The 17,753-nt window shown below is 35.0% G+C and overlaps 1 protein-coding gene across 2 annotated transcripts in view; it reads left to right on the forward strand.

Moving 5' to 3' along the window:
• Positions 1-7,487, forward strand: part of fnbp1a (formin binding protein 1a) — a 57,664-nt gene extending 50,177 nt beyond the window's left edge. Inside the window, exons 15-17 of one of the 2 annotated variants that reach the window (XM_056463999.1) lie at positions 1,695-1,837; positions 3,811-3,969; positions 6,515-7,487. In XM_056463999.1, coding sequence (XP_056319974.1) covers positions 1,695-1,837; positions 3,811-3,969; positions 6,515-6,522 — 310 coding nt within the window. In that variant the 3' untranslated portion in view covers positions 6,523-7,487. Of the gene's footprint in view, positions 1-1,694; positions 1,838-3,810; positions 4,090-6,514 lie in introns of those variants that run through there. The other variant, XM_056463998.1, reaches the window with a different exon arrangement.
• The last annotated feature ends 10,266 nt before the right edge of the window (positions 7,488-17,753 follow it).

Raw genomic sequence — 17,753 nt, forward strand, 5'->3', positions numbered from 1 at the left:
AGGTGCAGCTTGACTAGTGTATTCAGCATTACTAGAGCAACTCTATTGTGCTAGAAATGGAGATTGTTTATGTTTTTACTGTAATAAGTTCATTATAAAATCTTTACTGATTTAGGTAATACCATTAAAGTAATGTTTTCTATTTAAGTATTAGGAAATACATTAGTAAATTACCCCAGCAACTTTAATGCGATACAGTTTGGTGTATTTACCTTTGGCCCACAGACCTCTATCAAGTTTAGTTTTTGGCTTTTCATAATAAAAAGTTTGGCCACCCCTGTTCTAAACAAAGCCTAAGCAGATTATTATCGAAAATAAAAGTGAAAGCATGTAGAAATATTAGCGAGTGCTGTTTATCCATTAGGAAAATTGACTGAAATTACTATCTAATCATTTGATCATATTTATTCTAATAATATTTGGTATTAGGCCTATTGTTTTGTTTATTTACCCACTGACACCTCAAAAGAAAGATCAACATTGATCTGCTTCATGATCTGAGGCAGTCTCGGTTCATCTGTTATTTCTCTCTATAATTTAAGCCCATAATGCATAATTCTAGCCAACATTTTTTTTATATTGATTGATTCAATAGATAGATTTTTTTAAAACTTGACAACTGAATTGAGGCTGTGTATGATAAAGTTTTACCTCTCTGATTTCTATTTGGTGACGATGTCTGTGGTTGTCAAATTTAAAGTGCACCTTTTCGCTTATAATGTCTTATTGCTTATCATCATAAACGACGTGACGGCGGAGAGAAATCCGTGGCATCTGTTGATCCCGAGATCAACCTGAAACTCTGACCAATGTCTGATTCAATTTTGGTCCATTTAGAAACGTTGCCGTGTGAAAGTGAACCACGCCAAGAACAAAAATAAACATTGTAACAATTTTAATCCCTGCTTTGGAACACAACAATCAATCTACAAGTGTGAGAGCACCCTCAGAGTAACAGTGCAGTGTTTCAATACTGAACGGATCTCTTTTTGAACAAATTATTTGAGTCAATGATTTAATTATCTAACAAAAAAGTGATTCAAAATGAATCAGCCGTTTTGAACAAATCATTTGAATGAACTATTCATTGCCACTTTAAGATATTGCCGCCATCTACTGGTGGTCGTATTGTTATTTATTTATAAAAATGACACAAAATCATTGTTAATGAGAAAAAATAAATAAAATATGTAAACTACAAGCAGTATAAGACATAGTAACATTAACTGTGTCTGTGACGTCAAAGTTCATTTTAGACAAAATAATAAAACTTTTTGTGTTTCACGAGTAAAATTTCAAACAAAATAGAGCAGAACATTTGTGAACAACCTCTCAGAACAACACTGCAGTGTTTTGTTCTATCTGAATCACTTTAGAACAAATCATCTGAGTCAGTGAATCAATGATTCAGTGACTTTTTCTTAAAGAGAGTCACTTGCTTTGTTCTAAATGAATCATTTAGAGCCATTTTGAGCAAATCATTTGAATGAATGATTCAGTGAGTTTCCCATTAAACAGGGACTTGACATCATCAGCTGGAGGATTTAGGGTCATATTTATATATTCATGACAGACAAAAATTGGCAAACCCCTACTTCACACGAGGCTTTGTAACCTGCATATTCTGCGTAATCTGAATATAACGCCAAAGTTAATTGAGTCTGTTTTACGTATTGCATGTCTTCTGCACATAGTCCGGATGGCAGCTACACGGAAGATCCCAGCACAGAGAACACGATGCAGTTCAAATCCCGCAGTACTGAGTTTGATGACGAGTTTGATGAAGAGGAGCCTTTACCCACCATTGGAACATGCAAAGCACTTTATCCATTTGAAGGTAATAGAGAAACACTGACTACATCATCTTCTGGGAGCACAATTTGTTAAGTTGTGCTGGGAATTCATGATTACTTATGGTGAAAATGTGCCGTTTGTGCAGTTTCTGGGTTATTGGATGATGCTGAAATAATAAAACAAAAATTTTTAAAATACACCAGTGCGTGTCAACATGCACATATTGGAATCGTACATTTATTCCATGTAGGCCTGTCACAATAATCAATATATGGACTTATCGTACCACACATAACCTTAGTAATTTTGATGATGAATTAATTATATATCGCTTATACATGAGAACCAATTCTAGCAACATTTTCACAATGACAATGTGATAAAAGATTTTTTGAAATTATTGCAAATTTATTAAAAATAAAAAACCTGTAAAATCACATGTGCATAAGTATTTGCAGCCTTTGCCGTGAAGCTCTAAATTGAGCTCAGGTACATTCTGTTTCCACTGATCATTCTTGAGATGTTTCAGTAGCTTAATTGGAGTTCATCTGTGGTAAATTCAGTTGATAGGACATGATTTGAAAAGGCATACACCTGTCTATATAAGGTCCCAGGGTTGACAGTGCATGTCAAAGCACAAACCAAGCATGAAAACAAAGGAATTGTCTGTAGATCTCTGAGACAGCATTGTCCCGAGGCACAAGACTGGGGAAGGTTACAGAAAAACTTCTGCTGCTCTGAAAGTTCCATTGAGCACAGTGGCCTCCATCATCCGTAAGTGGAAGATGTTTGGAACCACCAGGACTCTTCCTAGAGCTGGCCGGCCACCTAAGCTGAGTGATTGAGGAGAAAGGCCTTAGTCAGGGAGGTGATCAATAACCCAATGGTCTCTCTGTCTGAGCTCCAGCGTTCTTCTGTGGAGAGAGGAGAACCTTACAGAAAGACAACCGTCTGTGCAGCAATCCACCAATCAGGCCTGTATGGTAAAGGGGCTAGACGGAAGCCACTCCCCGCCTGAAATTTGCCAAAAGGCATCTGAAGGAGTCTCAGACCATAAGAAACAAAATTCTCTGGTCTGATGAGACTAAAATTGAACTCTTTGGAGTGAATGCCATGTGTTATGTTTGGAGAAAATCAGGCACCACTCATCACCAGACTGATACCATCCCTACAGTGAAGCATGGTGGTGGCAGCATCATGCTGTGGGGATGTTTTTCTGCAGCAGGAACTGGAAGACTAGTCAGGATAGAGGGAAAGATGAATGCAGCAATGTACTGAGACATCCTGAATGAAAACCTGCTTCAGAGTGCTCTTAACCTCAGACTGAACCGTCATCTTCCAGCATGACAATGACCCAAAGCACACCGCCAAAATATAAATGGAGGGGCTTCACAACAACTCGGTGAATGTCCTTGAGTGGCCCAGCCAGAGCCCAGATCTAAATCCTATTAAACATCTCTGAAGAGATCTGAAAATGGCTGTACACCTTCGCTTCCCATTCAACCTGATAGAGCTTGAAGAGGTACTGCAAAGAGGAATGGGCAAAAATTCCCAAAAACAGACGTGCCAAGTTCGTGGCATCATATTTAAAAAGACTTGAGGTTTAATTGCTGCTAAAGGTGCAAGTATTGAGCAAAGGCTGTGAATACTTATGTACATGTGATTTTTCAGGTTTTTTATTTTTAATAAATTTGCAACAATTTAAAAAAAATCTTTTTTCACATTGTCATTATGGGGTATTGTGTGTAGAATTTTGAGGAAATAAATTAATTTAATACATTGTGAAATAAGGCTGTAACATAAAAAAATGTAGAAGAAGTGAAGCGCTAGGAATACTTTCTGGATGCACTGTGTACTGTATATATAGTGCACATATATTGTCATTCTGGCATTATATATTAAGTGGCATAAAAATTGTCTTAAAATGTGTTTATCGCAATATATTTTGGTGCAATATATCGTACAACAAAAATTAGATATCATGACAGGCCTAATTGCATGTTTTTGTGTGTGTAGGTCAGAATGAAGGTACTATATCCATGGCCGAGGGCGAGATGCTGTATGTAATCGAGGAGGATAAAGGGGACGGATGGACCCGCGTGCGCAAAAATGAGGACGAGGAGGGTTACGTGCCCACATCCTACATCAAACTCTTTTTGGACACCAATGCCAAAGGTGCTATGACATACATATAATCCCACGTCATTAGTGAACGCCGTTTAACTGTACATACAGCAGAAGAACAGCCGATACAGCACTTCCTGTTTTTACTCGTTTAAATTGCCATGTTTCAGTTTTGCCCTTTTTTACATTCTCAATTATTTGTCTCTCAGAATTTATGGGTAAATTAGGCAATAAAGACACAGCTGCTGTGTCATTTTGATATATCAGATTAAAAAACGCTGCTTTATTGACATATCATGTTCATATTAGCATTACAGCTTGGCGGTTTAGTGGTTTTCTGCTATAACGCTGACATATTTAGATATTCATGTTCATATTTTTTTAATGATCTACAAGTGATCAGATACTATAGATTATGAGCGGGAAATAAAAAAGTATTCTGAAACTTTCTGGCAATAAAACGATTCATATTTTGACCTTAAAACGACAGAAAAAAGTAGCAATCCTGCATTTTAACTAGTTAAAATGTGTTTTTAATTGTAATAATTTTTTAAAACGTCACACTAGCTGACTTGAGAGAATCTTTTGCATGAGAGATGGAATAGAATATTTTCTCAGGTACGTTTACTTTAATGTACATCCTTGTACCTCAAATCCTGAACCTTCAGGATTTTTTTTGGTTTGCTTTTCACATTCATATTGAAGCTCGTTTCTGCCTCTGAAAAACACACAAAAAAAGGTAATTGCGACTTTTCCGTTTCATTTCTCGCAAGTTTATATCTCACAATTCTGACTTTTTTCCATGTGATTAAACTTTTGTATAACACAATTTGATGTACTAAATAAGAAAAAAGTCGCTGGGAAAACTATTTCAGAATTGCAAGATTTGTGGGGGAAAATTAACAGAATTCTGCATTCATATCTTGCAATTTTTATTTATATCTCGCAAATCAGATTTTAATTTTTTTCAGAAATGCAAATCTCTCAAATTTGAGTGTATAAGTCATTTCCAGTTCAATTTTTTAATCTCTTCTGATAATATTTTCTGTATAGTTTAAAGTTATAAACCTGTAATATTGTCACACAATTAAGATTTTATATCGCTCACATTTCTGATTTCATTTCTCAGAATGTAAGTTCATATCTCAAACTATAACAAGGGGTGTGACGAGATCTCGTGCTAATATATGACTGTAATCTGGAGTCTCAGTTCATCTGTTATTCGGCTCTATAATGCAAGCCTATAATGCATAATTCTAGCCAATGTTTTTTTTAAGCTCATAATTAATAATGAAAAAAAAGTTATTAAATGTCTTATTCTTATTTAACAACTCATTAAATGTTACAAAAAAAATGACGGCCAATAGATTGATTTGTACATCTTCACATCTTCATGATTCGTTTTTGTTTTCTGGTGATTTTATTTTTTGTTATCCGAAATAAAAAATGAAAATCAAATTTCGTTTTTAACTATGAAAAAGAAAAACGCCTTGTATTTCAATATTTGTTTTTGAATTTTAAAACGAAAATCACAAACAGCTCGTTTTTCTTTTTCAATATCCTTTTCTAAAATGAAAATCCAATGACCAAAAGATACACAGACCCCCACCCCTCCGCTCTTCACTTTCGTTCGCGACACCTCTTCCTCCTCGGGTAACATGCCGGATCCGTTACCCCGATCTGTTCCGGGAACTCACAATTTACAAGTCACGTACTGCCCGCACGTGACTTATTTGAACTATTTTGGCCGTTTAGAAACTTTGCCGTGTGAAAGTAAACAGCACCAATAACAAAAATGAACATTGTAACTATTATAATCCTTGTTTCGGAACAAACCAGCTGTAAAAACACCCTTTTCGAAAAACTTTTTTTTTACCATAATAATGAGTTTCATACAATTGCAAGAGCATAGCGCGTTTATCATTTAAAATCGCAAGATAGAGTAAACTCAAAAATATTTACAAAACAATTGTGCGACACAAAAGTCATAATTACCTTTTTTTAACTTTTTTAATTTCACGGCAGACGACCTTCAGTACATGCAATGTAAATGCATATCGCTTAATGTGGAGAGCTCAAATAATCAATGCATGCATCTATGAGACTTTAGCTATCGTAGCTTCGCAATTTACTGCTGTCCAAAAAAAAAAAACCATAGTTAACATGATGCCTTTCAGTGTAGTGAGCGTTGAAGCAATAATTCAAAAGATGCATGATATCTATACGCTGGAAAAGCCAACAGAACGTGAGTTTTCCAGAAGGTCACAAAAAACAGCAGGTAAAAGCGCTCTGTGTGCATGCTATAGGCTATTTATTGCTGCGTCATTTGTCCATAGCTTTATCAGCAGCTGTTAAATACGCTTAATAATGTCGCAAGCTAAATATACAAACTATTTTGTATGGTTTTTTATACTGTCCCCGTCTTCATAACCAGATCAGTGGTTTACTGAACATTTTTAACCCATGATTCAACGATTGTATTCAATGCTAACTGTATATGCAACATCTCTAACATGTCTTGTGTGATGTTTTTTTGTTTTTGTTTCATTTGTTTCTTTTTTTTTTTGCTTTTTCTTTCTGTTCCTTTCTTTTGCAGATCCCTAAAAGTGTTTGGCTGGCACAGGAGTGGCAGGGCAAGCGTCCTTGCGTGAAACGTCCTAACTGTAGTCAGAGAGACGGGACTAACTGAAAGGATAATCCATTTTTAACACAACGCCCTCTCGTCTGCCATAGGAAACGCGAAAAAAGCGCTCTTTTTCATGCCTAGCGTGGTGATTATTTGCAAAAAGCTTGCTTGTCGTATGGACCTAGCATATTTAGCCGTGTGCCCGTAGCTGCTTGCCGTCAGAGCCGAGCCTTTAGGTTTGAGGCACAGAGTAAGTGCCGTCTACATGTCTTGTTATTGCCTGGCTTGCTTCAGAGCCAAGAGGAGTTTTGATTTGGTTTGTTGATTTGTTTTTTTCTCATCAAGACATTAGAACTAATGAATATTTGTCAGTGCAGGCTGTTCAGTTATGTGAAAAATGTGGGGGATAAATGGGAGTTGTTTTATACATTATAGGCTAATACTGTTGTTGTTTTCAGTTGTTACAGTGTTTGCAAGGCGGCGCTGTATTGAAGTCCTGCTTTTTTCTTTTTTGGCGCAGTTTAATTTGAGTAAGGTCTCTTAATTGAGATTGTTCATTTATTTACCCTAGGAAAAGTAGATTTTAATGACTTTTTTCTTCAGTAGACTATTAAAGTGGATTTTTGTGCTGTACTTTTTTGAGAGTAAAAAAATACAGGCAAATCAAAATGAATAATTGACTTCCATGCTAGGAAAAACAAATAGTATAGAAGTCAATGGTTACCGGTTTTCAACATTTTTCTAACTAACTTATTTTGAGCTCAACAGAAACTCAAAGAAGCTCACTAAAAAGCTGAATTTTCAATTGTGGGTGAACTATCCCTTTAAATTGACGTTTAGTGAGAGAAACTTACAATTATTTATAACATAAGACCTTAATGAATGGTCAGAAGGGAAACATGAGGGATTCATTGTGTTTTTCTTGTATTTATTTATTTAAACATACAGGCGAATCAAAATTAATAACTGTGTCTAATGCGGTTAAAGGGATAGTTCACCCAAAAATGAAAATTTACTCACTATTTACTCTCCCTCAAGTTTTCCCAAACCATGAGTTTCTTTTTGTGTTGAACACAAAAGAAGATATTTTGAAAAATGTTAGAAAGCTGTAACCACTGACTTCCAATGTAGGTAAAACAAATAGTAAAGAAGTCAATGGTTACTGGGTTTCAACATTTTTCAAACTAACGTCTTTTGAATTCAACAGAAACAAGAAACTCACTAAAAAGCTGAATTTTCAATTGTGGGTGAACTATCCCTTAAAGTTGTCATTTTGTGAGAGAAACTATTATTTATAACATAAGACCTTAATGAATGGTCAGAAGGGAAACAAGATGGACTCATTTAGTTGTGTTTGTATTTATTTATATAAACATACAGGCAAATCAAAATTAATATCCGTGTCTAATGCGGTTATTTGGATAGTTCACCCAAAACTGAAAATTTACTCACTATTTACTCTCCCTCCAGTGGTTCCAAAAAATAATTTTTTCTGTTGAACACAAAAGAAGATATTTTAAAAAATGTTAGAAAGCTGTAACCATAGATATTTAATGTAGGAAAAACAAATACTACAGAAGTCAATGGTTACCGGGTTTCAACATTTTTCAAACTAACATCTTTTGAATTCAACAGAAACTCAAATAAACTCACTAAAATGCGGAATTTTCAATTGGGTGAACTATCCCTTTAAAGTGTCATTTTGGGGGGGGGATCGTACATTTATTTATACCATAAGATTTTAATGAATGGTCAGAAGGGAATCAGGAGGGATTAATTTAGTTGTTCTTGTACACAAAAAAGATATTTTGAAAAATGTAACCATTGACTTCCAATGTAGGAAAAACAAATAAAATAGAAGTCAATGGTTTCCAGTTTTCAACATTTTTCAAACTAACTTCTTTTGAGTTCAACAGAAAAAAAATAAATAAAATTTGAGTGAACTATCCCTTTAAATTGTCATTTTGTGAGAGAAATGAAAACTTATTTATAGCATAAGACCTTAATGGGTCAGAAGGGGAAGCAAGAGGGATTAATGTCATTTTTCCTGTATTTATTTAATGTATTTTTACTCTCAAAGTGCCAAGAAGTACCACATCTTTAGCCAACATTTTTCTTTACATTCTACTGAAGAAAAAACAAATCATCCAAATGCTGTAAAGGCCTAAGGGGTGAGTAAATTAGTGAGTAAATGACCATTATACTATACCTTTAACCCAGTTTTAAATGTAAGAAATACAAGATGAAGCTTAAAGACCTCTTAACATATCTTGTCTGTGTGAACTGCCTTGGCTGTGCTGCTTCAAAATTTCACACTTATCTAAATGTTACTTGACTTTCCTTTGTAATTTCACAAGCAGTTCATGAGTGAAAATGGTTTTACACCCATTTTGTTTGTTTGTTTGTGCGTGTACAAAATTACCCAAACAAAGGCTAAATATCTCATTGCACTGATTTTGTGAAAACTGATTGTAAAATTAAGTAAAATAATGAAATTTCACAAGTAATTCCAAAGTAAAAGCATGTGTTACTTTGCCAGATTTTTAGTTAAATAGTTAGCTGAATGAAGTTAGTAATAGTTGATGCTGATCCCAGAGCATGAAAATGACTCTGCAAATGCAGTATTGTTTCCTGTGATGATGTATTTTGGACATATCAAAAGCTTTGGGGTCAATAAAAGTTTTTTTTTGGAAAGAAATTATTACAACTATTCTTTAATTGATCGAAAGTGAATCAATTAATGCAGCTTTAAGCATTTAAAAAAATCATACTGAACCTAAACTTACATGTCTACTATAGAATGTTTTGTTTTTATTAAATTAACCTCATCATATCTGGAAAGTCATTGTAATATTAGCATACTGAATTGCTTCTTTTCTACCTACATCATATATATTTCAAATTACTATCAATCTCTGTGTGTGTGTGTTTTAAAGCTCGATCCTAATCAAGCCATCTTACCCTCTTTTGCTGCCTTGCAAGCACTGATATTTCCATCAGGAAATGCAAATCTAATTCTTACAACATTCAATATTTTGATGAATGCATAATCATCCCCTACATTTTGTGTGAGGTGCTGTTGTAGATGAGTAGTTGTGTACGGCAGGTGAAGCGGTAAGCATCTCTTCTGGTTCTCTTACTCTTTCCTCTTTCCCAGAGAAGAAAGAAGTGTCACCACCACCACACTCACTCACTCACTCACTCACTCACTCACTCACTCACTCATTCACACTTTTCTTCGTGCGATGTGTGCACACAAGCCACAGCTGCTCCTTCTGTCTCTCCTTCTTCTCACCTTCTCTTCTGTTGCTCTGTCGCAAACCTTTGCTTCTTCTCCTCCTCCTCTTTGTCTTTTTTCTTGGCCTGTTTCCCTACATCTGAGCTCTGCTGAAGCAAACTCCTGCAAAACAATGGTAGAAAATTTTGTTGGGGTTTTTTGGCCGTAGCTTGCGATGTAAAAACAATAATTTTATAATTTGTTCGCAAAAGATTGGAGGAGTATGTTTACAATGCAATAGTATACAAAGGCTTTCTACTTCAAAAACTCTACTTCTTTTTTTGTCACAATTTTTCTAACTAATTAACTGTATAGGTAATTATTGTTTGCTAAGATTTTAGCTAAATTATTTATATTATACATTTTTGTTGTTATTTTTTGGCTATCTTTCTAAATTACTGTAAATTCAAGTTAGTAATAGTTGTGTCCTGAAGGCCACTTACAAACCATTGAAATTTGGAAATGTGAAAAGTTTCACTCAGAATGATGTAGTAAATGTCTTAAATTACAAAAAAGCAAGTAATAAACATAATAAATTGCTAGTAAATTTGGCAATTAACAAGTAACACATGTCAGAAAAGTACCACATTAAAAGTAAATGTGACTTGACAATGGAACAAGGAGAAATATAATTTAAAATCTGCATTTACAACTTTCAAAAAAATATTAACAGTGTAGTCTGGTCTGAAATGTTGCACGCACAGTCAGAAATGCAAAAACAAAATGTCTTTCAACCAATCAGATTAGAGGCCTGGAACCAAATTTACCACAGTTATAAAATGAAAGGTTGCTTGACCAATCAGATTACAACCTGCTGGACTCGACTGTTCTATAGTGGAATTTCGGAAACGTAAAAAGTGTGACCATTTATTGAAATGACTATCAGATAAGAGGACTGGAACCAACTATTCCATAGTAATCAAATGGAATGGTGCTTGACCAATCAGATTAGAGGCCTGCAGGACGCAACTGTTCCATAGTCAAATATTGGAAATGTAAAAAGTGTGAGCATTTATTGAAATGCCTCTCAGCCAATCAGATAAGAGGAATGGAACCAACTATTTTATAGTAATTAAATGGAATGGTGCTTGACCAATCAGATTAGAGGCCTGCAGGACACAACTGTTTCATAGTCAAATATTGGAAATGTAAAAAATGTGAGCATTTATTGGAATGTCCCTCAGCCAATCAAATAAAAGGTGTGGAACCAACTGTTCCATGATAATAAAATGGAATGTTGCTCGACCAATCAGATTACAGGCCTGATGAACTTAGCTGTTCCACAGCCACATATTGGAACACAGACAAAAATAAAAAAGTCACCGTTTATTGGAATGCCTCTCAGCCAATCAGATAAGTGGTGTGGAGCCAACCATTCAACTGAAATAAAATGGAATGTTGCTCGGCCAATCAGATTACAGGCCTGCTGGACTCTGTTCCACAGCCACATATTGGAACACAGACAAAAATGAAAACTAGTCAGTTTTTTTCGAAATGCCTCTCAGCCAATCAGATAAAAGCCAATCAAGACCAACTGTTCTACAGTCATAAACTGGAATACTGCCCAACCAATGAGATTAAGGGCCATATTTATTTACTGGATCAGACAAAAATGTAAACAAAAGCATGCCTGGTAATTGTAATGTCTCTCAGCCAATCAGATAAGAGGCCTGGAACCAACTGTTCCACAGTCGTAAAATGGAATGCTGCTCAACCAATCAGATTAAACGCCTACAGGACCCAACTGTTCCATAGTCATTTATGAGGATTTCTCTCAGCCACGCAGATTAGAGAAAGAAACAACACTATCTGAAAGGAATTCCTAACTTTTACTTTTTTTTTTTACTTTTTAGTGGGTAATTTGTATGATCTCATTTGCACAATTTAGGAACTCTATGAATTTATACTAATTAGTCACCTAACTGACAAGGCATAAAATAGTTACGGTTCCTCATGAGTTCAGGCTTGAAAGAAACCAAGAGCTGCACAGTCAAAAATGGAGATCTCCTCAACCAATCAGATTAGAATCCTTGAACTGACTGCTGCATAATCATGCAACTGGATTCCATATGAATCAGTTCATCAAATCCCAGACGCACTCTATTAATAATTGTATTTTAATAGGCACTGAGACAAGTAACCTGAATAGTGCTTCAGCTTTTTTCTTTCTTTTTTTTCTCTCTCTCTCTTTCTTTCTTTCTTTCTTTTCTTTCTTTCTTTCTTTCTTTCTCTCGTTTCAATTCAAAAGTGCTTTAGCTGTCCTTTCTTTCTATTTTACTAATATTGTTTCTCTTTCAATATCGTTTTAATACTCGCATTAATATTTTTTATTTCTTTTTTGTGTATGTATTTATCAGAATTCTAATTGTGTGTTTTGTTTCCTTTTCTGTATGTATATATGTATTATATAATCATATAAAGATTAGATTCTTCAATTATGTAATCTGCAACACTTTGGCAATACTTGACAAGTCATGCCAGAGCATTGCACTAACAGAGCATTGCAAAACAAAAGTGTTATGTGATTATATAATATATAAAGTCGAGCCCGAAATTATTCATACCCCTGAGAAATTCTGACTTAAAGTTACTTTTATTCAACCAGCATTTTATTTTGGACCAGAAATATGTCTCAGTTTTTATTTACATTTGAACAAAAACTTCAAGTCAGTATTTTTCCAGGGGTATGCATAATTTTGGCATTGATTGTATATACACACTGAAAAAAATTATTCATAGATGATTCCTTGGATTTACTCATTTTTTTTACGTTAAGTGGTTGTAAACAATTCATTTGGGTTGAATTTAAACAAACAAATTAAGTTGAAGATTATTAAATTTAATTTGTTTCTTTAAATTCAACACAAATAAATTGTTTGCAACAGTTTTGCATGCAACACTTTTTTCAGTGCAGTTAAAGTCAGAATTATCAGCCCTCCTGATTTTTTTTGTTCTGTTTAACGGAAAGATCTGTTTTTTCAACAAATTTCTAGACATAATAGCTTAAATAACTGATTTCTTTCATCTTTACCATGATGACAGTACATTATATTTTACCAGATATTTGTCAAGATACTAGTATTCAGCTTAAAGTCTATCTAAAGGCTTAACTAGAGTAATTAGGGCAAATTAGGGTAATTAGGTAAGTCATTGTATAATGATGGTTTGTTCTGTAGAAAACCAAAAAAAAAGTGCTTAAGGGAGCTAAGAATATTGACCTTAAAATGGTTTTAGAAAATTAAAACTGCTTTTATTCTAACCGAAATAAAACAAATAAGACTTTCTTCAGAAGAAAAAATATTGTGAAATATACACAAACATACTGTGAAAATTTCCTTGATCTGTTAAACATCTTTTGTGAAATATTTGAAAAATAAAAAGAATTGACAGGAGGCCTAATGATTTTGACTTTAACTGTACATACAGAAAAAAACACAATTAGAAATTTGATAAATATACACACTAATAAGAAAGACAAAAGACTAATGTGAGCATTCAAAGGTAATGAAAGAGAAACAATCATATTCAAATATAATCAAATCAAAAACAACACACATCTGTCTCACTCTCTCAATTCAATTCAAAATTGCTTCATTGGCATGGCTAAGTGATACAATATTGCCAAAGCTTGAAATAGCAGGACAAATATAAAATATCAAAATAAAAGAATAAAAACAAGATATCATAGTTTAAACTCAAAGAAACAATGTAAGACATAAAAACGTGAACTTTTCAAACTACAGTGTTTGACATATTAACACACACACAGACAAATGGTTACTGTGGTAGACTGTAGGGAAGCATACAGTAATACACACATACTCTCTCTCTCTCTCTCTCTCTCTCTAACTATCTCTCTCTCTCTCTCTCTCTCTCTCTCTCTCTCTCTCTCTTTCTCTGTGGCTGTGTCTGGTGTAGCTGTAGTGGTGCAGTCCAGTAGATGTTGATGGTGGTCCTCAGCTGGTGCTGTGTTTCGACGCATGCATGCTTGCCCTGTCTCTGTGTGTGTGCCAGTCTTAGGGGGTCCGATTCTCTATAAAGTTCAAGCCTTCCACTTCTGATGGTTGAACTTAAGCTTTTTATTTTTACAATTGTGTTTGTGCCTGTTTTGTTTTGTTTCTTTATCCTTCTCTACTTTATCTTCTTAAGTGTTTAATTTCTTTTGGGAAAATGATATGCATGGTCTCGTGTCTACACATCACCCCCTAAGTTCTTTTTTTCGATTGTTTACACTGTTTTAGATTATTTTTGGAGTCTGAATGATTGATATCAAGGGTCCAAGATTAACATGCAAGTAAATTAAACATTACTTGCCTTGTAATGAATTGCTGATTTAATGTGATTCATGTTAAATATAACACAATTAATAACTTTAATTCATATTTAAGACACCAAAACTATTTTATTTCATGTTTTTTTTTTCTTTAAAATTTTTCTGGGTATATAAAATCAGTAACGACAACTTAATAATTGCATTGTCATATAAACAATGAGTAAATCATTGCAAAATGCTTAGTTATGACTGGTCAATTCTGTAGAGTTAATGTTGGACCCCATCAATATCATTCCGATGTTTCATTTTTGATGTTAAATACAAGTATTTACCTCATTCGGGATAGATTTGGGCTGCTCTTCAATAATAGGTTCTGAGCGTGACGAATATAGTCATATCCATTCATGAAGAAACACTACTGCAGAGCTGAAATGTCTGTGTTTTTTCTGTATATTGTGCTTTTGAACTTGCTGGATTCCCTTTCCTTTCGAAGACCTCATGAACATGAAACTGCCAAATCGAGTGTGAAAGGCTTGTGACTCTTTTTTGCAAATGCTAACCAGTATAAGTAGACATCGAGTTCAGTTTTATCTCCGATATCAGATCATTCATATTGTACAAGTCAAAACTGTATGTCTGTCCAACTGGGCAGTTTTTATGTAGAAGTTTAACAAATTAAAGGTCATTTGAAAATGTTTATTTGTTTGTCCTGTTTGTCGTCTAATTGAACACACAATTGTGTGTGTGATGTTGTGCGTTTCATTCACACTCTGATTTTCACGTTTAGACATCATCAGTCATACAATCTTTTTGTTTTACCGAATGTCCCCAAAATAAGCACTGAAAATAATGAGCTATATGCAGTTACTGTTTTTCAAACTGTTTTTTAAACTTCCGATGAATGCTTAATATGACTGAAGATCATGAAGATTTTCACAGACACAGACCTTTCACAGCATTAATATTGTAATGTCATTAATATTTTTATATTAAATTTTTTTATGTTACAGCCTTATTCCAAAATGGATTAAATTCATTTGTTTCCCTCAAAATACAATACACCATAATGACAATGTGAAAAAAGATTGAAATTGTTGCAAATTTATTAAAAATAAAAAAGCTGAAAAATCACATGTACAGAAGTATTCACAGCCTTTGCTAAATACTTTGTTGATGCACCTTTGGCAGCAATTAAAGCCTCAAGTCTTTTTGAATATGATGCCACAAGCTTGGCACGTCTGTCTTTGGGAATTTTTGCCCATTCTTCTTTGCAGTACCTCTCAAGCTCTATCAGATTGGATGGGAAGTGACGGTGTACAGTAATTTTCAGATCTCTCCAGAGATGTTCAATAGGATTTAGATCTGGGCTCTGACTGGGCCACTCAAGGACATTCACCGAGTTGTTGTGAAGCCACTCCATTGATATTTTGGCGGTGTGCTTTGGGTCATTGTCCTGCTGGAAGATGAACCGTCGTCCCAGTCTGAGGTTAAGAGCACTCTGAAGCAGGTTTTCATTCAGGATGTTTCTGTACATTGCTGCATTCATCTTTCCCTCTATCCTGACTAGTCTTCCAGTTCCTGCTGCTGAAAAATATCCCCACAGCATGATGCTGCCACCACCATGCTTCACTGTAGGGATGGTATTAGCCTGGTGATGAGCGGTGCCTGATTTTTTCCAAACATAACGCCTGGCATTCACTCCAAAGAGTTCAATTTTAGTCTCATCAGACCAGAAAGTTTTGTGTCTTATGGTCTGAGAGTTCTTCAGATGCCTTTTGGCAAATTCCAGGCGGGGAGTGGCTTTCGTCTGGCCCCTTTACCATACAGGCCTGATTGGTGGATTGCTGCACAGATGGTTGTTCTTCTGTAAGGTTCTCCTCTCTCCACAGAAGTACGCTGGAGCTCAGACAGAGTGACCATTGGGTTATTGATCACCTCCCTGACTAAGGCCCTTCTCCACCGATCACTCAGCTTATATGGCTGGCCAGCTCTAGGAAGAGTCCTGGTGATTCCAAACATCTTCCACTTACGGATGATGAAGACCACTGTGCTCATTGGAACTTTCAGAGGAGCTAAAATGTTTCTGTAACCTTCCCCAGCCATGTGCCCAATCCTGTCTCTGAGGTCTACAGACAATTTGTTTGTGCTTTGACATGCACTATCAACCCTGGGACCTTATATAGACAGGTGTATGGATTTTCAATCATATCAAATCAACTGAATGGACCACAGGTGAACTCCAGTTAAGCTGCTGAAAAGAATGATCAGTGGAAACTGAATGTACCTGAGCTCAATTTAGAGCATCACGGCAAAGGCTGTGAATACTGATGTACATGTGATTTTTCAGGTTTTTTATTTTTAATAAATTTGCATCAATTAAAAAAAAAATCTTTTTTCACATTGTCATTATGGTGTATTGTGTGTAGAATTTTGAGGAAATAAATTAATTTAATCCATTTTGGAATAAGGCTGTAACATAAAAAAATGTGGAAAAAGTGAAGCGCTTGGAATACTTTTCGGATGCACTGTACATACAGTTAAATAGAGTTAAGCATTCATTTAGCTGTAAAGTGTAAAACGAGATGAAAGACCGTGTAAGCACTAGCGCCGTCAGTAGCCTACCAGCAGGCGGGCGCCGAAACATTGAAAAGACTGGGGTAAAATAAATTGTCATATTTTAAAGTCATGGCGGGGGAAAATGTAATTTAATGCAGTGCTTCTTGTCTGGTCTGAGACCATCTTTATATCGTATATCTATTTTGCAGTGAAGATCACTGATTTTTAAAGAAATCAGACCTTAAATGTGGCCATTTTATAATGGAAAGACAGTTCAGTGGAAGCCCTTCGGCTAACCTGCGGAAAATTAAAAGTCCATGTGCAGATAGCCCATTGTTAAAAAGAAAAAAACATGTTAATATCATATTAAATAGTAAAATGAATATAAAAAAATGTTAATATATATCAGGTTATAACATTTAACATGTTTTTGGTAAATGTAAAAAGTTTAAAGGACACCTATTTTACCCCTTTTACAAGATGTAAGCCTCCAGAATTTGCCCATTTTGGTGTCTGAGTACAGTGTAGTTGTTTTTGTAACCTGTGGATTTAAATGCAAATGAGCTGCTTCTCCCCACCCACCCCCACGTGCGTGTCTAAACAGCAGTCAGTGATAGAGACACTCGGATGAAGCTGAAATACAGCTCATTAGTCATAAATACCAAGTAAGTTTATTTGATGTATTTGTGGAGTTTATTTAAGTCTTTCTGAAATGATGAGTCTCACACAAATGCCGTTTGCAGTAAACACACACACAATCACACACACACATATATTAGCATTTACTGACACCATGCTACCGTGATTATAGCGGTTAAGAATTACATAGCGATTTTACTGTCTTTATTACAAACATGCTCTATTTTTAAAATGTTTTAAACATATAAAACCACAAAGAGTAGTAGCAAATATTTTAATCCCAGTTTATTTGCAAAATAAATGTTCTGTGGACATGTGTATACATGTTATTAGAAACATCGCATCTGTCAAATAGTTTGGATGGCGGGAAAACACTCCTACGTCACAATGCAGTGGGCCTCAAAATCACTGGGATTTGGCTCCTATTTTAAAAATAAACTTGTGTTTCTATCACTCCAATTTGA

Source organism: Danio aesculapii, chromosome 8 (assembly GCF_903798145.1).
Source record: "Danio aesculapii chromosome 8, fDanAes4.1, whole genome shotgun sequence".
NCBI classification, from domain to species: domain Eukaryota; kingdom Metazoa; phylum Chordata; class Actinopteri; order Cypriniformes; family Danionidae; genus Danio; species Danio aesculapii.